General features: G+C 38.4%; 1 protein-coding gene across 4 annotated transcripts; it reads right to left on the reverse strand.

Annotated features, from left to right (window-relative positions):
- Positions 1-1,402: 1,402 nt before the first annotated feature.
- On the reverse strand, positions 1,403-26,255 carry WDR44 (WD repeat domain 44). Of its 4 annotated transcripts, XM_040572441.1 has the most exons (21): positions 26,065-26,151; positions 19,797-19,830; positions 17,045-17,127; positions 16,364-16,438; positions 15,238-15,871; positions 14,463-14,593; positions 14,273-14,365; positions 13,238-13,374; positions 12,245-12,328; positions 11,836-11,942; positions 10,768-10,919; positions 9,220-9,358; positions 9,060-9,124; positions 7,758-7,871; positions 6,820-6,942; positions 6,015-6,206; positions 5,714-5,815; positions 5,256-5,371; positions 3,734-3,861; positions 2,911-3,042; positions 1,403-2,486 (listed from the first exon to the last, which is right to left on the reverse strand). In XM_040572441.1, the coding sequence occupies exons 4-21, from the start codon at positions 16,385-16,387 to the stop codon at positions 2,392-2,394; spliced, it is 2,568 nt and encodes an 855-aa protein (XP_040428375.1). In that variant the 5' UTR covers positions 16,388-16,438; positions 17,045-17,127; positions 19,797-19,830; positions 26,065-26,151; the 3' UTR covers positions 1,403-2,391. The 4 variants fall into 4 exon arrangements, with proteins under 4 accessions (XP_040428375.1, XP_040428371.1, XP_040428372.1 ...); XM_040572437.1 differs by lacking the exon at positions 17,045-17,127 and having other exon boundaries at positions 26,065-26,255; XM_040572438.1 differs by lacking the exon at positions 17,045-17,127 and having other exon boundaries at positions 1,403-2,483; positions 26,065-26,251.
- Positions 26,256-26,847: the final 592 nt, after the last annotated feature.

Raw genomic sequence — 26,847 nt, forward strand, 5'->3', positions numbered from 1 at the left:
GCAAGAATGGGAAAAACCTATGTATTTGATAATCTGATTAGACGCCACTTGCCTTTTCCTTAGCTATACACTGCACATCTGGTGCCCCAGGAGAAGTGAAGCCTGATTATAGCACTGGCACTGTTACATGCAAGGCTGGATATGGCAAGAACTGCACCATTTGGACTCTGTCGTCAACCGGGGTTTAGCAGACCTTAGCTACTACTGTTACTCCTTCTGTGCCATCTGTCCTGCCTATTGACCCGTGTCACTTAATGCTGGATATGTCGAAGGCACTGTCAACAAGAAACTGCTTATTGTTGGCTTCTCCACACCTGTGAAGGGAGCATACTCCAGATGGGTAGCAGTAAATTGATGCTTATTGATGCTTAATTTGAGCTACCAAGCCCTTGCTGTTAAAGGACCGCCTTCTGCTGACTTACATAGGGCTGCACAACCACAGCTCAAAGACAGGAGAAACACCAAGTCCAAACACTGATTTTCTCTCAGAAGGGTACAGTCCAGGTGAGTACTCATCTCAGCAGGGTCACACAGTGCTGCTCTGCATGCCAGGGCTGCTGTGCGAGGTGAGGCAAGGCAAGCTGGGGGGCCAGCAGGATCTACAGGGCTCTCCGCACAAGCTGTAGCAAAGGGATGGTGTTTATACCATACAAAGCAGCTTCTTTGCTTGCATGTCACTAAATGTGTAGCATCCATACCAAACTTCACAAGTGTCTGAGATTAGCTCACAGGAAACTGTCAGTTACAGTCTTCTAGATATATAACCTATTACAGAAACTCATTTTTGGAGTCACAGACCAAATGTCTTTTTGTGCCATCTCGTCAACTGTCAACTCAGTGGAACTCAAAGCAAAGAAAAACAAAATCTTGAGAGCTTGTTTTTGTCTCATGTACACAAGTATTTTCAAATCTGAGTTATACTTACTCTAAGCATGCCATCTGAAAATAGTTTTCTATAGCACATAACATTTTTTGTATTTATTTTGTCAGACAATGTACCCCTTGCAACTCCCTTTCTTGTTCTGGTACAGTATTACATAGTCATGGTCAAATTCACCCAAGCAAAAAAAGAATTAAAAGAGCAGGACTGATTTCCTGACTTTCCATACCTTTGTTCTTCCACTAATGGGAAGGACAGCGCTCTTTACACACTTTTGAAGTCTCCTCCTTACATTAAATTACCGTGTAACTACTCCTTAGCTATGCTTAAAAAAACATAACTTATCCATTTCCAATACACTCTTCCCCATTACTTCAGAAATAAAGTTGTTAAAAGGTGACAAGATCAGACAAAGCAGAACTCAAAAGTAACAAGTGAATGCAAGACAATGATGTGAGAAACAGATCAAAGTTATTTAGACAAAAGGCAAATTTATGAACCAAAATGGAAAAGAAGCAACAATTTCCAAGTGTGCGACCAAGTTTAATGATACATCTGTTCTCTGAAACACTTGACCATCAATAACATTTCGTGGGTTATGATGCCCAGAATGTTACTTCATAGGTGTTTTATATGAATATTTACAAAGACTTTCAAAATTCAGTGGCACTAAACAAATAAACAGGAACTTAAAACTTTAAGCTACAATGCTTAAAAAATGTAAACAGTTTATTTTACATAGTTGTAAAATATAAGAATTTTCTAATGCAGCTTAATTTTATCTGGAAGGTGAATATATCCTGGTGCCCATGAACAAGGAATGAGAGAATTCTTTACACAAGTATTGTGCTCCAGTGTGCAAAAAAAATTATATATAAGAATCTAAAGTCCACAACAATTAAAAGACAACAAAAATTTTCACGTCCTGAAGTTGAGAAATTTATAAAAAACATTTACACATGGTTGCTGACCCACTGATAACTTGCATAACTTAAAATTCTGAACAAGAGCTACTACAAATTCAAGATCTTTCTCAAATGGATTTTTGTGCAAAGATCAGACAATCGTTCAGCATCTTTTCAGCCATCCCTCCCCACTCCCACTCCTGACATCTAGTGGCCACAAGCACCACTATATTCCTCTTGATATATATTCAAATTAGTGCATGTAACCAAAAGGCACACACATGTGTGAATACGTTTTCGTGCAGAAACCTGTGCAGGTGCACAATTACATTGCAAATATCTTTCTTTTTTTTTTTTCCCCCCAGAAATTGTAGATTCTAATGTATGGCAGGATTATTCTTACACATTCCTCTCTATTCTACAAGCCCAGGTGTTAATAGGTACACTGCTTTCCAAGGACCCAATATTTAAGTAGCCTTAAAATAAAGATTTTAAAAATAAATCAGCCTGTAACATTATTACATTAGATACTTTGCTTTTACCCACATTATTTATGGAATTTTAATCCCATAGTACCATAGCTTTATGCTGTCAGTTGCAAAACAATTAAGATACATATTTCTTTTTGTTAATGAAGACTTTGATTGCTCCAGTAAAGTCAGCTGATAAAAGCACTTCTGTGTGATCCGTCTTCAATGCTCCTTAAGGAAAGAGAATAAATTGTTATTTCTATAAAAAAAATCAAGCTCATTAAAAGAATCGATGTGACACCCCTCTTCACCTTTCACGTTCCTGTTATCTAACCATTGCTTCAAGAAACATCTGCATTTCTAGGAAAGGGGCTATTACATTATATATGTGGTAGAGACAGACATACCTCATAACAGCTCAGATATAACAAGAATACACCTAAAGTACAAAGAGCAATAGCTATGCCCCTCACTTCATTTTCTCTGTGATTTTAAGAATGCAAGAGCTGTCAAAATGTTCCACTGCTAAGGCAGGAATATATCCATGCCCCTTGCAAGGACTTTTGTTCCAAAGCCTCCCTCCCAAACTGAAAGTAGTTTTCTTGTTTTCCTTCTCATACCATGGTAACAAGCAGAGATCATCTTAAATACCTACCAGAGGGAATGGTATCTGCTGTTTCAGAATCTTCTCCTTTACTTTCAGCTTCTTGCTTATCAGAAGTTTCCAGAGATACCATCAAGCCAGGATTGGGAGCAAAAATCGCAGATGTCACCACTGCATTATGCGCTTCAGAAAGACAACCCAATTTTGATTACCTTGTTTCAAGAAATTGTTAATCTTTACAAAAAACAGCAAGCATAAATTTTAGTAAATATCCCAGAATATCAGTGCTAGTGAAACCAGGTAAGCTCATAAATCAAGAAACAATTTTCATTGTTTTATAAGATTGAGGATCTCAGAAGCTCCTGGAAGTACCCAAAACCAGTAGGCAAGAGCTCCGAAGCACATTTAATATAAACAGTCCTGCATTTTCCAAACACTTGGGTATGGGGGGCATGGTGGATAACTAGAAGAGAGCTACATTTTTTTCTTTCGTTATAGAATTTAAAGAACAATAAAAATGTTTGCATTTGTTTGCAAAGTCACTTTTCCATAAAGGATTTAAGTGTCCATGAGCAATCCATTTCTGCCAGTGATACATTACATTCATTCAGAACCTCTGACTGAAACTACTTCGCCACTTGCCATCCCAGTCATGCATCCCAATCTCATGCAACATTTTCCTGAGGACAAGGTTTTCTGACAGAGTCCACTTATTAAAAACCCACAACTTAAAACCACCTTGCTTTTGAAACGCTAACAAGTTGTTCAAACTAAATGAATAGCACTGCCAAGCAAATTAAAACTGAAAGAAAAATATTTTTAATTTTTGAAATCATATAAGCTTTGATAAAACAAAGATCAAAAACTGATTTACCTTTAATGCCTTCCCAGAAGTCATTACGGTCTCTTCTTACAGATGTAAACTTGCTCAAGTCATGGTAGGTACTCCAAATATAAACATATTTATCTTCTGAACCACTTACAATGTATGTAAAGTCATGGCTAAAGATAGAAACAAAAAACATTACTTGCATTGGACATTCAAACAACTCCTACAATGGCACTTCAGATGACTTGCAGCTTTACAAGTGCAGTCAGGCTAAGTTCACAACTCAAACTGCTCCTTTATCTTTGAAGACTACTTTTTGATCTGCAGTCTCTAAAAAAAAGGTATATGTAAGCTTCTTGATGAAAGAAAAAACAGTTTGAAAAAACTGTTCTCGTGAATAAGACAACTTCATAACAGTGCACAGAAGCCGTTCTCCTGCAGCATCTGGTATAGAATAGGGTTAAACTAAACAGCTAGGCTCAACAACAAGTAAGTGGCATAATTTTTAGGCACAATTTGCTTCTGAGTCTGGGACCTGTGTGAACACCTGAAACTGTGTAACAGGAATTGTTTGCAACACAAATTATGGGCAGAGAAAAAATCCACATAAGTGGAAGACGAAGGGCATTCAGTAAGACTAACCAGATGACTAATACACACTGACAGAAACAAAACCATACATGCAGATCAAAACCCAAGTATTTAATTTACTTACTATATGCATATGATACTTATCAAAACTAATACCATGCTACAGTCTTGTAAGTAGAGATGACTTAATATTTGGGAAACTAATCTTGAGCATGGGTCTGCACAAGACAACCTCCAGAGGTCCCTTCCAACATCAGCCATTCTGTGAAATACTGAAAGCATCTTTAAGCTGACCCAAAGGCCACCAGATAACAACCAAGATTAAACCTAGCATTATTCTCCTTAAACACCATCCTCCTCTGCTCAAACATCCAGCTTAAACAGATAACCAAGTGTTTTTCCCCATCATCTTCTAAAAGGCTCAAAGAGAAGTAAATGTTCTTCTCCCCTTCCTCTCTTCTTTTTTCTACCCTAAAAACTACTATTTCTGTGACAGTCACAGCAATACACACAAACAGAGAAGAATATCTTAGACAAGCACAGGGAAACAGGAAAAAAGAACTCAGACTCAGACTTGCAGGCTGTTTCCTGACAGTTATGATACATGGGGTTACCAACAGCCTTGAGCGATATTTGGGTGACCAACACCCAATCGACAACACAACAAAAGTAAGGGCATTAAATATATTTACCACAAAGGAGAGAAAGAATGGTGCTCCAGCCCTACCAGCTGTAGCACAGTTCTCGTAATTAAAGCGATCAAACTGTCAATATAAAAGGATTTACCCATTTCCAGAAGGATCTCAGTCCATAGGCAGTTTTGTCATTCTTGACCAGAGCCTTTAGTTACCTTTGTATTCTGAGCTAAGTGACGTTTCAGAGACTCCCTTTCCTACCAAACTAAACAGATTATTTAAAACAAAAGCCTCTGTACTTCATCTATGGTATTTCCAAAATTCAAGAACTCCTGTCTTACCTAAAGCTGGCTTTGATTTGGCTGCTACTGTTGACATAACCTTTATATTTCATAGATAAAGACAAATCTCTTAGGTCATACAATCTGATTCTGGAATCATTTGATGTCACCAATATCTAGAAAAGATAAATTTAGAAGAGAAAACCATTAGCATGTCCAAGAAGGAGCAACAGAGTTCATTTGAACAGTAAGAATTAAAAAAAAATCAGCAAAAGCCATCTATAAGCACTTTCTCAGTTTTGCATTAATCAGAGTAAAATGTCATTTAAAAAATGTTTTAACACTATTCAGTATTCTGTAAGTGTGTAACACCAAAGAGCAATATTGTTTTAGAAGTCTTAAAAGAATCCTGATTTAAGCCAGTTACAGCAAATAGCTTAGCTGAGCAAGCAAAACAAACTTACTGAGCATTAGATATAAATGCCAGACCGAGCCAAAGTTACACTAAAAAACGGTACCTTATTTTCCCCAGGCAAAGGTTCAATGCCAGTAATTTTTCTTCCAACTCTATTTCGGCCTCTAGTAGAACGCACATGAATTTGTGTATGGTACTTCAAGTGCTGAAAAGAAATTAAATTTTATCCTGATCTGAAATAATCGTGTAAAAACATCAAGTTATTTTGTAAAAATAGCGTGTAAAAATTTCAAGCTATTTTGCTTCAAGTTCTAACAGGTTTGACTCTTGATAGTTAAATAATAAATGTGACTTTTAAATCCATTTGTTCTTAAGCATGAGAAAACGGTCTCAAAACGTTTTACCTCTGTGTCATAGAAGATGCACCTTCCATCATATGTGCCTATGACTGCATATTTGCCATTTTGACAGAAGTTGGCAGCTGTAATCAATTTTGTCTGCCCATCTACTTCATTCCATAATGCCACTTTTTTGTCAGGAATGTTCCAGAGTCGAAGCTTCCCATCCAATGAACCACTTAAGAAGTACCTGTCATCCTGAGAGGACACACTGCATTAATCTCAGCTTATGCTATGAGCACGCCCTTGAAGTACTGCCTTGAAATATTCCCACCCCACTTTGAAACCACCTCTTTCCAGAACCTCCCAAATTAGTTGATTATGAAGTTTCAGATGATTGAAAAGACAATGTTAAAGTTACTGGTAAATAGAGTTCAATTTCTTAGAGATTTTAGTCTGAATACATTTAACCTTGTCAAAGGAACATAAGTACCTCAAGTTAGAGAATTGTTCACTGTTATTTTTTATCCTCAGAACACAAGTTAAAAAATACTAACCCTGTCAAGAGCTCAAAGTTCCCTTCAGAGTTCCTAATGCATCTACTAGTTACATATGAATAGATTCAGGGAATGCCAAAAATGCTTCTCTCCTTCAGTTTTATTAATATTAGGAAGCTTTGTATGGTTAAATGTACATTTCTGCAGATGTTTGGTGAACATCAACACACAGTTCTGGAATATTATCCAATGGGGATATTTTTGAAGTGTACAAATGCTATTATTCAACGTGCTTTTAAAAATCAAAAATAAAGGGGGAAGACTCTTGTCATTTCAAATTCCACCTCTAGAAGAAACAGGACAATTACACTTACCCTTGGATGGAATGCTATAGCAGTGACAAAGTCTATATGCTGGAAACAGCAGAGACATTCTCTTCTTGATATGTGCCATAATCTGACAGTTTTGTCCATAGAAGAAGAAAGCAGGAAGTAATTCTGTGGAACAAGAGAATTCCACAGTTATTAATAGGCACAAACATAACAGAAAATACAGGAGCAACCTGATACTGCAAATTTGGCTTGCATTATAGTGCTTTGTACATGCTTTCTTGCAACTGATGAATACATTTAACAGTTTAACACTGGTTCACTAAGTGATGACTCACTGAGATGCTACAATTTTATTTAGCACAGCAGTTCCAGGGCATTGACTTTAACGCACTATGAAAGAAAGGGTTTTATTGCAAAATAGGCTTCAGAGAAGGGGTTGAGAGCCTCTCCTGATTAAGGTCCTCCAACCAGACTAAATTCTTAAATAAAATGACAAGTCTTCCAATATGAAGAGTTACCCAAATTGGCTTCATATGAAACATTTCAAAAGTTAAGTACAAGACAATTCTCTAGTTTCTATTTAGTACAAGGTAATATATATGTTTTCAATAACTATAGAATCTGTACATTTTGCAAAAAACAGTGAAATACATGGAAATCAAGAAAAGCAGTTAATGCCATAAATCAGAAATCACAAAATTGACCAATGGAAATTCTTTTCCTCTCATTCTAAACAATTTAGCTTGCTTTAGTAGTGAATATACAACTGTAATTGTTACTAGCTTTTTTTTTTTTTAAGACTTAGAAAAAGTTTATTCATTTTATCAGTTATTTCAGATGCAATAAGCAATGTCTCTATAAACCTTTTCTTTTAAACTCAAAAATTATTTCATATTGTTTATAAATATAGTTCCAACGTCATTTGTCAAAAGAAAACCATGAAAACACAGAACTGTGTAGTCTCTATTAAGGTGCCTTACTTTAGACCAGGAAAGATCAAGAAGATCTGCTGTGTGGCCTTTGTATTTGCAAAATGGTCGTTGACGAAATGGGGCATTTTTATCATCTGGGTCTTCATCAACTCCACTGCAAATCTATCAGATAAGTGTTTTGAAACATTAGAAAATATCAGCTGGAAAAATTAAAAATAAAGCATTTACTGCTAACAAAATCTACAGAGCCAATATGAATTTGAAGAACTACTCTTAGAAAAGTTAAAATAAACAGCACTGTCCTAATAAACAACCATAGTCATTTTCAAGTACAAACACGCTGTGAAACATCATCTTGAAATGCCAAAACAAAGCAGCTTTACATTGTCCATCAATACAGCTTTTATTCAATGGGATAAGCTTGACAGCAATTAAAGCAAACAGCTGAAGATAAGTTTTTGGAACAGAGCATACAAACTTGAAAGTGCATTTCAATTTAGAAAATAAACTGTAAGGTAAAGTTTCAACATTCCTAGTGCATATCAAGAATGTTAGCTTCCTAATAAAAGAGCCTTTCAGAATAGACAAGTGCAAAACAAAACTAGAAGTTCCTATACAAAAGCTCATGTGAAAAACAACTCAAAACAACACCCCTGGTGTGTGTGGCATATTCACTTCAAGGTAAGGAAAGATTCCCCACCACCAAAGCAACACATTAAATAATGCTACTGCCAAAAACCTTCATTTTACCCCCCATTTTATTATCTCTTTCTTACATTACTGAAAAACAAAAATAGAAAAATCCTGATTATGTAGTTTTTAATGGCAAGCTTACAAAAGTATCTGAATACAAGTAACAATGTCTTAACTTTTGGTCTGATATGTTCCATTTTATTCTATACAGATGTGTAAAGAACATCATGTTTTAATAGGCTTCTGAGTATCTTATTGTTCAGCTTTCCTCTTCTCAGAAAAGACATCAAGTCAGATGTTAACTCTAAGTAATGCTCTAAGGCAAAACACTAGGTCAGGAAATTCAATAATGTTTTTTCCCTCTTTAGTATTTAATTCAGAAATCTACTCTGAGGAACGAGTTAGCTGGCAGAAGGCCACAGCGAAGTTAAGCGGATTTTGTAATGCATGAAGTTTAGTGACTTTTTCTTGCTTCCATCTCATATATATGGGATAACAGTATTCAACTGATGAAATCTATTGATTAAACAGTTTGCCCATGCCTCAGGACAAGAATTCTTTAACGTGTTTGGATAAAGTGACAATGAAGATTTGGCATTACAGAACAGTGCAACTTCTCCCCCCATCTCTTTCCCTCTCAATATCTAATATACATACCCCTGCATCGGTATCAGACTTTGAAGAATTCAGACTCTCTTGAGATGGGGAAGGAGAAACACGGCCTAGAACAAAGGCAGAAATTCCATGACCATCTCTACATTACTACAAAACTAGAATTTCTAATGTTTTAGAGCTCTACTAATATACAGAAAGATACCTTCTGTGTTGTATTTCATTCGCATATTATTGAAGTAGTCAAAAGCATTTTTTAAAACCCATATTCTCACTACATTGTCCTGTCCTGCAGATGCAAGTAAGCGACCGCAGTGAGAGAATTTCATTGTCCAAACAGCACCCTGTCAAAAACAAAGACATCATGGTTTAAGTTAAAGTGCCCTTTTCCATACCAGAAAACCTTTCTAGAATGTTCACTGATATGACTTAGGACACACAATCAAGACACTGAAAGGCAGTTGTTAAAACTTGTGGATAGTGTAACAAGCTTTGCAAAAACAGTTGAAAAGATACAGCATATAGAAAAGATTATTGTAGAAGAGAGGAGTTAAGGAAGCTCAATGTTGCCACAGCATTCTATGTAAAACTGATATGCTTACTAACAGTCAGCAAGGCAGGACTTACTTGCAGAAGTAGCAGATATTTGTAGCTGTGCTTGAAGTTACCACAAGCTGTGTTATCTCTTTTTTTTGAGAAATCATGCTTAGTTGCATTAATTCTGGCACCCAAACCGAGTACTATGTGTATATATATAAATATATATATATACTAAACGAGCAATTTTGCAAAGCCTGTGATGACAATTATTTTTCCAATGCAAAGTTCAAAACATTAGCAACCAATAAGAACACAATACTGCACAAGCAATATTCAACCTCCTCTTTGTTATTTAATGAACAGCTATGAGGTATTTGATTCCACCAACCTAACTTCCTTTTAGGATACTTTTGGGTAATTTTCTAGGTTTTAAGAAGTCAACTACTGGCTTGATGGAAACCTTATACAGATGCATTACCTTCAGGACAAGAAACTTTAGTTTTGGAAGGCAAGCTTGAACTCTTCAGTCCAACTGGTTACTACAGGTCATTATCCTTGGCCTAACAGTTAAAGATAGAGGACAGCTTCAATTGCTGTCACACAGCTGCTGTCAGAAGAATCTGGGAAGTCAGGAATACTACAATGCATTTCAGACTCTGCAGGGGAGCATGCACACTTCAGTGATGGATGGGTAGTTCTGCTGCATCACTCTCCACAGCTGTCCTTTTGCAAATATCACACTCCAGTCTCTTCCATCCTTATCATTCCAATGTACATACCCCATTAATCTCTCCCCACTTTTGCCTGCAGAACCAGTCTAGTGTTTCAGTTCAATACTTACAGTCAAATCTCTATTAAGCAAAATAGCTTATTTGCTGCTGACTGGGTCAAACTCACTGCTCTGTGCCCAGTTCTGGTAGCGAATCATAGCCTACTCAGCCTAGATTTGTAATTACAAGAACCAGAAAACCAAATTCAACACAAACTCTTCTGAGGAAAAGTTCTGGAGATTTCCTCATGCCTAAGTATGTGCAGACTGCTTTTTTTTTTTTTTCCCTGAAGATCTAATCAAACCAGCTGAATTTCCATTTCTTGCCAGAATATTACTTTTTCAGAATGGAAATTCCAAGAAGAAATTTGACAGTTATTTCTGAAGGTCATCAGAAAAAATGAAAAAAAAAAAAAAAAAAAACAGAAGAAATTTGAGACATACCATATGTTCCCCGCTGAGATCCTGAACAACTTTAATTTGCTCAAAATCATAAGGTCCCTTGAAGCCATGTGCTGCTTTGAACTTAACTGGTCTTGTATATGGCATCCCTTCATCATCACTGGAAGAAGGATCATCTTGATCTGTATGGAAGACTAAGAGGAACACAAATTTGGAAGTACATACTGCAGCACCCATTTTTTCTATTAGAAAGCATTTGTGCCAAAACATTTTGGTAGCAGATCAGTCTTGAATTAGCAACTTTTGATAGGCAATTTTAAGATCTTAAAGCGAAACAAAAGTACTGTTGTATCAAGGTCTAAAAATACATTTACACTGATTTTAGGTTGCAGTATATCTAAACACTCAACACTACAAGTAATTGCCATCATTTTTTGTTCTGCCCTGTTTCTTGCAACAAGTTTTGCATTCAGCACATCCTGCGGTTAGCAATTTCTGTCAATTTAATGCATGCTGAAAATCATCCATTTCATTGTATTGGTTTCTATGTGCTGAAATGGCCAAGTGGTTTGACCTTGAAGCATAAGAATTGCAAAAACAGGTGGGGCAAACAGTCAGTGGCAACATAGGATTCTAAAGCGCAGCAATTCTACGGCACTTATCTCAGGCTATGGTTAGACTGGCTTACTGAAGTACCATATATGTCCGAAAAAAAACAGACAGGAGCTCTGTTTTTATGAAAACATGGAATTGACTGTCAGAAAACCATCTGATTTTATTAAAGCAGTGAAGACAATCCCAACTTCTTACTTTGCTGGAATAACTTTTTGAAAAGTTCGTTTTCATATCCAGACAGCTTTCTAACAGCATAAAAAAATACAGTATTTAACTGATTTAGCCAAAAAGGTCACTCACCAACTACTATACAAGAATTCATTCTTGTAGCCTGATATCGTCAAAATGCCTACCAAGCTACAAACTTTAAGAAGCCACATCATTATCAACTGTACAGTGGTAGCATATAGTGGTAAATGCCCCTCAGCCAGCTTCGATTTCAAGAGGCCTGAGGATAAACAGACTTATCTGGGGGACATGGAAAGTGTCACTGACCTTCATCTCGAACACTCTTGACTTTATTTACAGCGCGTTCGCCATATTCTTCAGCAAGGTGCTTTGCTCGCTTCACAGATTTGCCAAGGAATTTTTTCAGCTGGGTCCTTAAAAAGCAAGGACACTTTTTCAACACATAATACTGGCAATTTCTTATTTTTCCCTGTTATGAATCAATAGCTTTGATTTGAAATGCAGTATTACTGTTTTCCATTACTGCTTCTAAAAATAAGCATTTAATTTGCCAGCAGTCACGTAACCTTTAATTTAACTGCAGAACAAAAGGCGTATGTAGTTTCAGGTATCACTTGTACCTGAAAGTGAACTTGTTCAGAAGGGAGAAGGGGAACTTCAGCTTACTAAAATGAAATCTGACATTTCTTCGTAGGGACATGAAACAACATCTTACGTTTTCTGCTTTAACCTCCCTCCATCAGAGTCTGTTTGCTGCGTCTGTATTTTGTCTTCATCATCAGACTGGGCTGCATCATTACTAGGAAATACAGAAGTGATTGTTGTTTAGTATAAAATCATGCTAAATCTAAACTGACTGAAACATCAATGAAGTAGGATCTTTAGGATCCTACTATCAATAAAGCAGGAACTTTAGGATCCCACTTCATTCTTTCACATCACATATCAGAAATATATGGACACAATGTTAACCAAGTGATAAAACAGATCTTTCAATTGTTAGGAATCTTGATACTAAAACTGCATATATTCCCTAGATACCAAAGATACAGTTTTATAGAAGTGAGCTTTTCAATAATAGAGCAATGCAAAAAAAAAAAAACAACTGTCTAGTTTATAACACATAATTTTAGGCATTAGGAAAAAAATCCAGTTTCTTGATGATGGAAATCAGGAAATCATGTCAGTCTAGATTTTTCTTTTAAACTAAATTTTACAAATAGAATCAGTTTTAAGCATCAGAATGGCCTAATGCTCTGCTGAGAAAAGGAAAACCTCCATGCAGTCAGCTGTAATGACCACAGATTTCACAGCACCATGGTCTACTAAATTGAACACTGAAAAACTTAAAGGAGGAGGTAGCATGAACATAATAATTACAGTTTGTATTCAAGTACTTTAATTCATAAGAGAAATGACAATATTTAGCACATTTAGTGCTAACTGCAGTTCAGTTGGATTTTCAGAGATACTTGCCTGAGAGGCGCACATTCCAGCACTATCATCAGCTTTTAGTTAGATTAGAATAATTCAATAAACAATTCTGTTGCCTCAATAAATAACCTAGTTCATAAAGAGCTGGGAATTGAACGTGCAAATTAGAGACAGATGGATCAGGGATCTTAATTGCATAAGAAGAGTCCCCATGCATGCAAAGACTATGAGAGCAACAGTATTATAAAGAGCTGAAAGCTATCATCATTCATACCTGACATATTCTTTAGTTCTCCTCATGATATGCAAAGTGAGGGGATTAATGCCTGTTGGCAACTTTTCTTCTGCCAAACTCAGGGGTATTTCTTCACCTGTATCAAGGTTTTTTATCATTACACTTGCTAGAATTTCCTATGGAAAAAATAAGGTGTGAAGTCAAGATGACTTGATTAGGCTCCAAAACCTAGAGCAAAACAGAAATCATCTGGTCTTACACGTTATATTAAAGAACAATTCTCTAGTTCATTATATTTTACAAAGAAAGTTCAAGCTAAACTTGCCTTTGGCATGTTAGCGCAAGTGCTATCAACCACTACACATAGTGAAACAATTACATGTCATCACAAGCTTCGATTTCATAGATCAGAAATGAAGCTATATGGACATCAGACACTGCCTGACACCTTCCATGCTAATACGTAATTAAAAGATTTTGAATATCCTTTCAGATATTCTAGCAGCTGTAGTTCAGATTTAGTCAAAGAACCTTTACCTACTGAGAAAGCGTATTTAAACCTAGCAAATACAACACAAAAGTAAAGGTTTTTTTGGAGCATACCTGTTCAGCAATAATAAACTACACACAGATATACACCAATAAAAACTGGTAACAGTTTGATAACATCGCTAGGATTATTGGAAGTTATAAACTAAACAAACTATTTCTTAACATTAGGAAAGTCATTCTCTTATTGCTGACTGCTTCCTTTTTCCTATGCATGAAAAAAATATCAAGTTTGCTGGCGTTCCCTTATGTTGAATCTTGTACTATGTTTGTACAGCTACAAACACAAACTCCTATCATCCCATATCTATTACACCTCATGCTTTCAAACACTAATACCCCAAATGACTCAGGAACCACAAAGTCTTTACATGGGCAAAGTCAGCACGTTGTCCCTTCTATTTGAGCCTCTAGTCACAGCATATAGTGGGTCAGAAGGCAAAAGTGACGTGACTATTCCATTTAACTCAGATTGGAAATTGCAAGCACAGAAAAGCACTATGTACAGACCACATTTATTACTACCTCATCTGTGAGTTCTCTTCCAGAATTAGACCTCGGTCTTTGTGGTCCAAGTACTTCATTTGTTGCTTGACCATCAGCTGCTTTCCCATTTTCCTGAAATGTTGTAAATATAGAATACTTAATCTCTAGTATAACAACAGAATCAAAGAAAACGTTAGTTATTCTCAGACTCAAAACCATTTCCCGATACCTGTGCAGTGACTATTTTATCTCCACTAGTTGCACTTGCCAAATCCAAAGAAGGCTGAGAATCCTTGGGAATGCCTTCTGTTGCTGTAGTTGGAGTTAAAAGACCACCAGCTGTGAAATTCTCTCGAGGAACTGAAAAGAGATTCATATCAGGAAGAAGAACATAAAACTAGCCATGGACAGGCTACAGAGTTTACTGGAGTCCTAACATAATAGTTTAACTCCCAAGCACCCTTTCTGGCAAGTTTTTGTTTGTTTTTATGCCAACCACCACTATACCCATCTCATCGGTTATATATTTCTTACATAGCTGGATGCACAGGCATGACTTCACACCTAGTTCTCTTAAGTTTTAATAAGAAATTGTTTTTTTTTCCTCCTTTTGGTCATTTTTCTAGTAACCTAGAACTACTCCTTTTCACAAAGCCTCAGACTACACCTTGAATTGTATTTCTTTGCTAATACAGATTGCAGATACTTCATTTACAGTGTAGGTTGTTTTGTTTGTCTGTTTCTGTATTACTGTGGCCAATTCTCCTTGCTGCAAAAGTAGCTATTTTGGTAAAATGTGTTGGTATGCAAGAAAGTCCATGAATTAGGAACATCTGTAATGCAAAAGGGTATTTTTACATTGTAAGAAGCTAAGATTGTTAAATGACTTTCTCCTCTTTTTACAGGTCAATTAAACTGAAATCACAAGATTAAATGATTCTTCACTCAAAACACAAAAACAGTAACCATGTAGATAACTAAAGCCATTTAAATTGAATACTTGCCTTCTAAAGCAGGTTTTTGCACTTCAAAATCCAGTTCGCTCTTTTTTTTCCGGGGTGGTGGAGCTGGCCGTGCAGGTGGTGGTGGTCTTGGTGGGGGAACATTTGTTGGAGGTGGTGGCCGTGCTGGAACAGGCTTCTTTGTGCTAGCAACTATATCGGGTTCTACAGTAAGCTGCCTTGGAGGTTTTGCTGGAGGCATTTCTTCTGTTGTATGAAGGTCTTTGGTAGACAAATCTGAAGCCACTTGCTCTAAAGCATTTGCCTCTTTCTTGTCTGTTATGTCCTCATTTTTTGATGTTTCTTCTTGTGCTTCAGTTTCATCCATTTTATGGTCAGTTGTATCTGTTACTTCTGTTACTTTATCAATTTCCTGTTCCTCAGAAGTAAACAAAAGCTTCCCAGACTCCACATCAGTGTCCTTACCCACACTCTGATACATTGGTTCACCTGGATCTTCTTGTAATGATATTTTAGCTGCTAATACTTCTGGAATATTACTAATGATACCTGCTCCAGCAATCCAAGCATTTGCATCCGAAGTTGGAACAGTCAGTCCTTTTCCTCTAGTACCTAAGGAATCATCATCCTCTAGCTGCTGTGCCTTCTGGCTTTCTTCTATAATACTGTCAATAATCTAAAGAAATTAAAAAAAAAAATCTACTGTTAAACAGCAGGCACTCCTGGAGAACACTTACCAGCTGGTCTGTATAATACCCACAAAAATCCTTCCATTGAAGAGTTGCTTTGCATTCAAAATATGTTTTGTTTAAAAATTCTGGAGATAAGAACCTAGGTGCTGAAATACGCATATCTGAAAGATAAAAGTGAGTAATTTCCACTCCTCTAATTTAGTTTGAGAGACAGCTCGTTCTGTCTCAAAAGCTGTTCAACTCTCCAAGCTCTCACACACTGATAAATACAATCCTGTAAATTACACAAATAATTTAACACTAGTGAATCTTAAATGCGTTTTCAGAATGCTTAGCTTGATATTTACACTTCAGATGAACATTCTCACGTTAACGATGAATTCTAACCTATGTCAGTTTTTGGATGACAACTGATTAACGTTATTATTTAGTATTTCTTGTGTGATGATGAAAATATAAAGCAGTATTTAGCTAACCTCTTTTGAATCATCTTGTTTCATTTCTTGTACAAAGGTTTCATTTCCAGCTTTGTGTAGTTTGCTGTCTAGGTCCTACGAAAAAAAGACACATGTAGAAGGTAGTAAGAAGTTCTTGAATAAACTGATCTGAAGTACAGCTACAACAAACTAAACAGTGTAAAGGAATATAATTCTGCTGCATTTTCACCCGCTGTCGTATAAACACGTACAGTATACAGGAATGCACAGTACACAGGAATATTGTTTCACACTAGTGCACACAGAGTCAGCCTGCACACTACTAAACAAAAATGCAATTCAACATTTGGTGTTCTACCTTCTCCTTGCTACTGCTGCAGCATAGGGAAATCTGATGGAACAGACTCCAAGATAAACATTAATATTTTTCCAAATAAGATTTATTTTATACATGTAAGTTCTATATATTTAACAGGTTGCAACCTCAACTGAGATAAAACTGAAGGTAGCATGAAGTTTAGAGAAATACATGTATTTAATAATCTGGAGGAAATAAAAGCCACAAAAATATTTTGCTGTTTATCAGGTTGTGGGAAAGGATGCAAGAACTGTATTATCACCATTTATAATAGAAACACAATTAGAAATTACCAGGTTAAGTTAGGCAGATCTATCAAGTAGTCACAAAAACTCCTTTGAGGTTCTGACATGGAATCTTACCTTCAGCTACAACAACTATATCTAGCACTGTCTATTTTTGCTATCAGTCATCTTCATGCAGATTCTTCTGAAATTTATATAAACTGTAGCAGAACAAATGGAATTACTGGATTTAAGCAAAAAAAAAAAAAACAAGAAGATTTTCAGAACATTTGGATGAAAGACTGCATGAATATTCGAAACTGAGTATACTATTTATAGTTTCTATATGTACCATCAACACTACCAGGATATTACACTAGTGATGCGAAGTCAGTTTGTGATTTAAGAAGCATAGTTTAGAAATGCATAAATAGCATCAACACTTTGGCATACCCTATCAAACAAAGAATAAAAGATTTCACTAGAAGTGGGTTTGCGTGCCAAAATAAAGCATTAAGTCTTTGCAATTGATTTAATTACTTTTTGTTATGCAAGATTTAAAGCTATCATATTTATGATAAGCAGCCCTATGAATAGAAGAATTAGATCACATATTGAGCATGCTAGGTATGGAAATCTATACAAAGACTTAACACAGGTCTGAAAATACCCTAGCTGTGAGTAAAAATATTCAACTCCCAAAAAAATCTTGTGTTCAGAGAAGCAAGTAGTTTATGAGATAGAATTCTGCTTTAACCAGAAGCCTACCTTAACCTCAGTTAGTATGGTCTATTAACACATTCATCACATGCCTTCTGTTTGCATGTTTTTTTATGACGTTGCCTACAAATACTATACATAAAAGCAGTATCAAAAGTGGAACTTAATAGAAACCCTGAGGTTGGAAGGGACCTCTTGACTAATGGAGCAGCCTGAGTTTGTCTCACAAAAGAGAAAGACTTCTCATGACTGGCTCTAAAAATTGGTATCTAATAAGCCATCAGCTGCTCAAAAAGTTAAGAGAAAACAAACGTATCTTGACCAATTCCCCGGAGTTGAGATACAGAACTGCTGTTCTTCTACTCCTTCCTGTCAACAGATACAGAACTCTGATAATTTCTGCTGAGGTCAGCAGTCCTCAGCTGTCACCCCACAATGTTAGAGCCCACAGAGATTAACTGTCACCATCATAAACTATTTTTGTCAGGCTATTAATTTAATTTAGCTTATACAGCTTTGGATATACACAAAATACGTTATTCTCCGTATTAAACACTTAATTCCCATTTTTCAACAAGTATTTTAAAAGACCTCTTCTTTCTGACTTTGAAAGATTTTCTGACTACCTAGTGCTGACAAAAAAAAAGTAAGATATGTCTTCTAAGACATTCAGCTAGTCAAAAACTTTTTATAGCATACTAACATACTCTAATGTTTGGGGAAAAAAACACTTGTAAACATTCACCTTTTAGAGCTCTGACCTCTAGAAATGGAATATCACGCAGAGACAGCTGAAGTTACAGAAAAATTCTTCTTTCCTGTCCACTCCCTTCCATACAAAATCTTTCTAGTCCAAGTGCAAGTTCTATTTTGCTTTATCACTAAAAATCTGTCTTCAAAGATATAACTTAAATACTTAAGTGTAACCAGTGCCTACAGTAGCCCATTATATTAATTTCTAATTTTGTTGACATTAATCTCCCACACCTGTTAAACTTTGGACTTAAGAAATAATTTTTCCCCACTCCAAGACAAACTATACCATTAGTCACACATTCACTGAACTGATATGGTACCAATCACAGAAGGAATTAATGTTTCAGCTTCAAAACCAGCTTTGAACAAGTGACTTAGGAAGACGCTTACAAAAAGAAAAAACTACAACACGCAAAACTTTATAGTTAAAAATTCTCCACGTTTCAGTCAACAAAATTTGACATTAAAGTTAGTTTAACTGTGCTGAGTTTAGTCAGAATGATAGTTACATTTCCTGAAAGGTTTAAACATGTAATACTTTATGATAAAAGGGATATTAAGTAGAACACAAAATAGGGGTAAGTCTGTTCCACAAGAGATACCATAAGATATCGTATCACTGTAAAAAAAAAAAAAAGATTATTGATTTACTGGCAGCTGGAGAGCAGAGTACTATCACTTAGTTTCTAACATTGCTGACAAACCATAAACACTTATTTTGTGTGACAAGCATTTTTAGGACAAAGTGTCAAGTCTTCTTTACTCCATGTGAAAGCATTGCATAGTACCACGTTTGGCCCTTCCGAGACAGGCAAACGAGTGTTATTTGTACAGTGTTCCAACTCTTCACCTATTTAATGTGTGTCAGATTTCAGCTGCACTGTCACTGTGCACAGATGCAGCATACCAATTACCTGCGTGGGAAGTGGCAATGCTGTCTCAATAAGCTAAATATAGTATTTTATTTTCATATAACCTAGAGGGGAGGCTTTCTGAAATACACACACAAAGATTTTTCTTATTTTGAAGACTGAAGGGAGCAGAGTCAACTATTTCAGATAAATTCTGACCAAAAGAACAAGTCCTGCAGGAACTTACTTCCTATTCACAAATCACCTGAAAGAGGAGAGTCTAGTAGTTGAGTACAGCTCAACTGAGTAGCAGTTGAGTACAGCTCAATTGCATTTTTTAATGTTTAGAATAAAATTAGCTTCAAGACACGTTAACATACCGTAAATAAAAGTAAAGTTGGAACTTCAAGAGATGTAAGCCCAATGGTTGCTCCCTACAGCAAGGAAAGTCTACAATTTCCTGTCTGTGTAGATGTTAGAACTACCACAGCACAACTACATTAGGTAAAAATGCTTAGCATTATGTTCATCAACAAATATTTGATTGATTTTAAGGAACTCACCTTTAATACATGGGATCCAACTTTCGTCGGTGACCTGTTAGAAAGAGAAGACAGACTTAAGTAGAGCTCCAAGAAAAATAAACCTCTTAACAGTAAACTTCATATTAAACTATCTCTAACAGAGTCTTCCTTTACAGTTAACGTATACTTGATGCTTCACACAAGCAAAGTAATTGCTCCTGACACTTCTCTCTTTTACACAAAATGCTCCACATAGAGTTAAGTGCCCAACTAAGATGCACAGATCTACTGGAGGCTCTATAATCCCTGACAGTTTCTCAGCACAAGTTTCTGGAAACCGTGTTTCTACCACCCTTTTCTAAACTGATGCTATTCCAAGTAGACATTTAAGAACATCTCCCATTATAGATAATTTAAAATCAGCACGTATATTCAGAAAGCTCAGGGCAGACACCAAAATAGGAAGCAGAAGTACAAATGCCCTAGTATCTTGCAAATCAAGTGCCTGAATCCTAATCTGTAGTGTCAACATTATCATAGACATTTTGCTCTTCAACGTCTCTAGTAATTGCAAACTCATTTCTAATCACAATGCTGAACGTAAATGTAAGCATTTACGTCATGAAAGGAGAGAAGCAGTTTTGCACTGCTTACTTTCCAAAATGCATACTCTGAAGCAGTTAAGTTGCATTAGCATCCACTCACACGCAACCTCTCGTATCACTAATTACATAAAACAAGGTATCAAAGGGGACTGGTATCAAATAATTACTTCTCTTCAGATCACCATGCAACCCAAGCTGTGAACTGTCAACCTTTATTATATCCTGAAACTGCATTTTTCCTGACTCCAAAATGATGGCTTTAGGGGGACAATATCTTCTGAAAAAGACATATTTCCAATTATTTTTTCTTTTTTAAGAACTTTGGTTCTTTTTAAATTATATTTTACTGTTTGAGAATATTTTAAGGCAACAAGAAAAGACCGCATTTGTACAGCAGAGTTAAGGAAAGCACAGAGGATTTGCTTAAAGACTGTATTATTTGTAACTAATTTAATCTCTTAAACTTGTTCCTGTCCAGATCTTGACATTTAAAATACACAAGATCTATAACACTGTTTCAAAGAACGCTCCTTTCTAGAAGGTACTAACCACAGCATGCAAAAGGAGCAATTGGTATTTTGACCTGAAAAACAAACACGTCTTTGGTCTCCCATAATAATACATTGCTGGGAAAGACTAGAACCTGTGCTGAATTTCTTGTTACTGAAATATTTTCAATTCTACTATCTACTCTTGGATTTCCACAGAAACAGAGGTCGAACTGTGTGTCAGTTCATTAAATACACAAAATGACTTCAATAATTAAATACGTTTTATAATTGCTACAATAATGCCTAGGCTTCAGCAAGCACGTGGTCCAATTGTACACGGCACTGCTTGGACATTACAACCTAAATAAAGTGCAAATCCCTCAAGTGCAAATCCCTACTTCAGTTTTCTGACACTTCCCACCAATTAGCGCATCGCTGCCAGTACAGGCAAATCATTCCTCCAACCGGGTAACAAAAAATGCAAGCTTCAAAAAGACTAAAACAGATGCTATTTCCCACTCTCTTTTACTCACATGCATTAGGACAAAGCTGCTCAGGAAATAAATGCTAGAGATCACAGGTATAGAATATAACAGTACCAACTGCTTGATATATCAAGCATACAAGTCTTATGTTAAGGTAAAGCTTTGCCATTGAAGTTATCATGCTTTGAAAACATCGCAAAGCTTCCATAACTCTGGCAATGCTACCACTTTCAGATGCGTTCATAATATAGCCAAGCAAGTTTAGCGGCTTCCCTGAAAAATATTTCAGCCGAAAAATTTTCGGCTATTCTGCATCTCTCGCTTAGTCATGATTAGTTGCTGCTTATGCGTTAGTACATTTATAAAGAAAATAAGCCAAAGAACAAGTTTGATAACTGAAGTCTCTTACAGTTCAACACTACTCTGCAACGGTCTCGCCTTCCCCACCACGTGAAGTTACCAGCCTTCTTCCCTCTCAGTTTTACGTTAAGGCCAATAGTTTTATAGACGCTGCATCTGAAATGCTTGTCCGTGTTTCTGCGTGTAGTAGCAAAAGTGTTTGAAAAGATTTTCTATGAAGATCAACAACCCAATAATCAAATACTGGTTTTGCTTTGAAAGGTCTGTGGCTTTACAGGGTTATCAGGTAAAACATAGAGACTGACACACCACAGAAAATGCAAGAACTTCATTTTGTTTTCACATATGATTGTTCAGTAAATAATACGATTAAAACTTTCATAGCAACAGATTTTGTAGACTACACTTCAAATAAAATGCTTCTAACTTCAGTTTTCTTATGATACCATTGTAACACCAGTTTAACAAAGGGAGACGTTCAAGGTTATCTATAAAGATTAGGCAGTAGTCAAAGAAAAATCCTATTTCACCTGCACAAACATAACCACGTCTGACTAATATGTAAGTCAAACAAACTCCTGAAGAACTTTTTTGTGTTTCTTCAGCTGCAAAATTCATCCTAATGCTGACCAGACTACAAGAGGCTGTCTCTTCCACTCACAGCTCCAGCCCAGTACCTTTTCCAACCAGTAACTCAGTCTCTACTAAGCTTCACATTTTCAACTTCTTGTTGCTAAGTTTTGTGAGAGAAAAAAAAATACATCTAGCCCTTCAAAAAACAAATCCAGTGTGCTAAACGATTCCCCTTGGTCAAACTCCAGAACTAAACTGCCTGATTTCCTGGGAGGATGAGCACTGTTACAGAGAAAGGAGAAAGTGTGCAAACAGGCAGATGGAAAGAAGTTTGAAGGGTATGCATAGTTGTTGCACATTGTACAGAAGACACAGGCTCAGCCACAGCCAGCACAGTACTTACGGCTGTCTTTCAGCTTGCAGAGGCACACGATGGTTTCCTTCCTCTAACTCAGGGCTGGCCTGGAAGCTACAGTTATTCCTGAAGCAGCTCTCTGTGGTAGTCCACACCTTCTAAACCACACCGAGTCACTACTGCAATGCACTGTTTGAGCCAGCCTTGGAAAGCATGTGGGATCTTCAGCTAGCTCAGGATGCAGAAACTTGCCTGCAGTGCTGCAAGGCACTACAGCAACGCATCAAGCGCTCCACTTCCTGCTGAGTTCAGTTTTGTGCACTGGCTAACACACACACACACAGTTGTGCTAAACGTGTCTCATGTGTAAACAGGGCACACCTTAACGTTATCCAGCTTCCTACAGGGAAAACTCATTTCTTCAGGAAAAGCATTGAAACATCTTCAGAAAAACAGGGCTACTGAAGTTAGAATTCAAGAATTTAAATTTCTTAACGTACCACAGGATATTTCTCTTCCTACACCATCTCTTGAATCTACTGCCTTTTGTTTGGTTTCTTATAGCAATTTTTTCGGATAAGAGTATATCAGGAACAAACTTACTCCTTGCTATTAAGTATATGATATTCAAACTATTAGGTTTGGCTATTCTCGATTTGAGTGGGTGAACCACTTTTCCGATGTATGAGATAAAGTCAGTCACACGCCTGCATCCAAACAAGGGAGCCTTACTTCATATTCTCCTTCTCTCAAAGCTGACATCCTTCTTCATGGGAGACCCAGAAATTATTAGAGGCATGAACACTTTTTCTAGACCTTTTTTGTAGTTACGGTCTTTTGAAAGCAGAGTGATAGAGGTTAAATAAGGACATTTTCTGCCACACTACCTCTCCCTCTCCAATCCGCTGGCCATACAACAAATAGATGCCTTCATTGACTGGTCCACATAGGCACCTTGGTTTCTTTTTCACTAGTTATCTTGAAAAGCTTACAGAAAGGGACGTTGCTTTTGATCTAGCTATCTGTAAGATGGACACTCTCCATACATCACGTCAAAAGCAGAGCTACCCACAAAAGGACAGATTTACCTACAGCAGAAGTGAAGGATATAGGCCTCCCCAGAAGCAAAACAATAGTCTCCAAACATCTCATTTAAACACACTTCCCCTTACAGAAGTCATCAGTCCATAAGCTACCTCAGTTCATTATTATATGACAAACATTTTGTAACAAGTTCTGTAATTTTTACTAATTAATCCTTATAAAGCACCAGTTCATATACGTACTTGAGGATGCAGATAGAGTGCTTTCCTTGAGAGAGAGGGTTTAATCTTTGGTACCCTCTGACTGCAGGTGGGAACCGGGAGCTTACATCCAACTTGAAAATTCCGTTCTTGCATATCACAAGAGATAACTAGTAAAACAATTAAATACCAAAGAAGTTGCCACTTTCAGAATTTCTGTATCAGCAGTTAGTAAACTTCCCCACACAGTGCAGAAGGGAGGAAGCTACCAAACCCACGATTTTAATGAGGGCAAATATATCTACACTACTTTGCTAAAAACTGGCTGTAACATGCTGCAAAAAACAATTCCTAAGTCATTTTGCTGGTATCAGAATGCTGAATGCACAAGGAAAAACCTCAAACTGCAGAGGGTAACATGAACTTGTTTTCAGTTGCCCTTCTTCCCATGAGGTTTTGGTTTGTTTGTGGATCCCAATTCAGTGCACATACAGGTCTCAAAACTGCAATCTACAATCCTGCTTCCAAGAAGCATGCAATGGAAATTTGAAATTAGCTCTTAAGAAATCTCAGAGCTTATTTAGAGAAAATACTCTCTATATTGTTAGTATAGATTCAATGTCAGATGGAATAACAGATTCAGTATCTGCATTGCAAACTAAGTCCTCTGAGATTAACTCCTTCCTTAACTCAAGCTGACTGATCTCTACCAAATTGAGTCAATGATGCATCCTTATAAGTTATGGAAGAGCAATGCAAAACCAAAAAGCATCTTCAGTTTTAAGTTGTATTAACTTCATATCAAGATCTGCATAGATACAGGTGGGGGAAACTTTCAAGCCTGGACATATGGCATTATTTGTATCAAATAAAAGGTAGGATATGCAGTCAGGTCAGATTTAACGGCTCACTTGAAGCAAAAGATGTTTCCTGCTTCCCACTTCTGCCTCTAGCCACACAATCCCACACCTTTACCCTCTCCTGTCCCTGCCCTCCCAGATTCCAGCTGTTTTAACTTACTGAATAGATTTTGCTGTTTCTAGTTTTCAGCTGCTTTCAATTCCTGAGTTAAAGCAACTCAGAAGAGTCTGATGATCACTACTGCCAGGGCAAGGTAAGCAGCTGGAGCAACACAACACTTCAGCGACAGCGTGCTGTTTATTTGGCTCACCGCATCTTGCCGAACTGCATGCCAAGATGTGCTTTTCATCGTGCTACGTAAAAAGCTAAGTTCAGAAAAGCTTTGATACAGGATGTGGGAGTGAGCGGCGCAGGTCTAGTTTCTCCTTTGTTCAAGGCATCCAGCGGCCACTAGCACACAGATTAAAACGAGCCCTTAGTCAATTATTAAAGCTTCAAATGGCTGGATCCCACAATCCATATCTTAGTGCTCTTCAAACAACCTACATGAAACCTCATCTTACAAGATCAAATGATGGAGAGGTTTGGTCCAGGCTACGTGAAAACCAGAACTGATACAACCCATAACCTGCTTTAGCACAAAACCAGAAAGGTATTTATAAATTAAAATAAGAGATTGTGTATTTCACTAACATCAACAATGCAGTGACACTGTTTGAGGTAACAGCCCTGAATCGGCGCTATAAAACGCTGTTAAACTCACTGCGCAGAACCACACGCTTGCATTTGACAAGACACGTCAATTCAACGCTGTTAAAAACAAATGACAGGGTACACCAGAAGTTGTTTTACACGTAGCAACAGTTAGCCTGTTGCTGGAGGAGCTTGCTCTCTCCTTCTCCCCTCAGAAAAATCTGTTATTTTACTCATGCTTCAGAATTAGTTCCGCCAGCCCTGATTTCATCACACATCTTTCCCAAAACCTACGTGTCGCCCGCCCGACACAGGCCGTTACCATCTCCCCAAGACTACGCCTGCTGCCAGCCCCCACAGCCCCCCCAAAGCACACCGAGAGCCGCCCCGTTCCCTCGCGTCCCCTTGACTCTCTGCTCGCCACCCTCCCAAGCAGCCCCAGGCCGAGCTGGGCCCCCCGCCCGGCCCGGCACCCTGCTGGGGGGGGGCCGCAGGGCTGCGGCAGGGCCCCACCGCCCCGGGACCCCCCCCCGGGACCCCCCAGGCGAGGGGGCGGCCGCGTCCCCCCGTAGGGCCGCGCTGAGGGCAGGGAGGGAAAGGAGGGCAGGGCAGGGCAGGGCGGCGACCGCGCCGGACTCACGGCGCGGGGGAGGCGGCCGCCAGGTGCACGTCCTCGGGCGCGTCGTAGAACTCCTCGGTGTCGCTGTCGGAGGCCATGGCGGGGCCGGGCCGGGCCGGGCCGCCGGCAGCGCAGGGCAGCGCAGCGGGGCCGCCGCCACCTCAGGGCACGGCGGGCGGGGGCCGCGGGGCTCTCGCGAGAGGGGTGGCACCGCCTTGTGCCGGGCGGAAGTGCGGGAGGAGAGGGGAGGCGGCGGGGCGGCAGCCTCAGCGTGGAGGCGCCGCCTCACGTCATGGCGGCTCCGCCTAGCGGGGCCGGCGGGGACGTCGCAGCGCCCTTCTGCTCGGCTCTACCCGCTCTTGCGGGGCCCTGCGGGCTGTGCGCCGTCCCAGGGAAATGCGGTGTAGCGAAGCAGTGAGGGGAAGGCGTGCTGTCAGCACTCCTGCCCGCAGTCCTGTTCCCTTCCTTCCCCTCCATCCAACCCGCGAGTGCAGGGGCTCCATTTTGGGCTGTGTCCATCAGCCAGGGGCGCCAGGTGCAGGAGGCCTGGCCCAGGCCCAGGCTTGTCCCTTGGCTCGAATGGGACGTGAGGGGAGGCAGGTAGAGCCCCCAGACACTCAAGGCCTCGGAGCATCGAGGCAGCGGTGGCACAGCGTGGTGGCAAGGTTTTGGTAGCGGGGGGCTGCAGGGGTGGCTTCATGATAATTGTTGAGTGATCTCCCTGTCCTTACCGCTACCCTTGAGCCCTTTTCATCATATTTTCTCCCCCTTTCCCTTTGAGGAGGGGGGGTGAGAGAAGGATTG

The sequence above is a fragment of the Cygnus olor genome, chromosome 13 (genome assembly GCF_009769625.2).
Source record: "Cygnus olor isolate bCygOlo1 chromosome 13, bCygOlo1.pri.v2, whole genome shotgun sequence".
Lineage (NCBI taxonomy): Eukaryota > Metazoa > Chordata > Aves > Anseriformes > Anatidae > Cygnus > Cygnus olor.

What these genes read in the sequence shown, in the direction of transcription:
- WDR44 (XM_040572437.1), bottom strand. Translation starts at nt 26,141, where the DNA reads ATGGCCTCCGACAGCGACACCGAGGAGTTCTACGACGCGCCCGAGGAC. An exon ending in TTGGATCCCATGTATTAAAG is followed by an intron (nt 16,439 to 19,796) that starts GTGAGTTCCTTA and finishes TTTTTTTCGTAG; the next exon opens with GACCTAGACAGCAAACTACA. An exon ending in GAAGAGAACTCACAGATGAG is followed by an intron (nt 13,375 to 14,272) that starts GTAGTAATAAAT and finishes TTTTTTCCATAG; the next exon opens with GAAATTCTAGCAAGTGTAAT.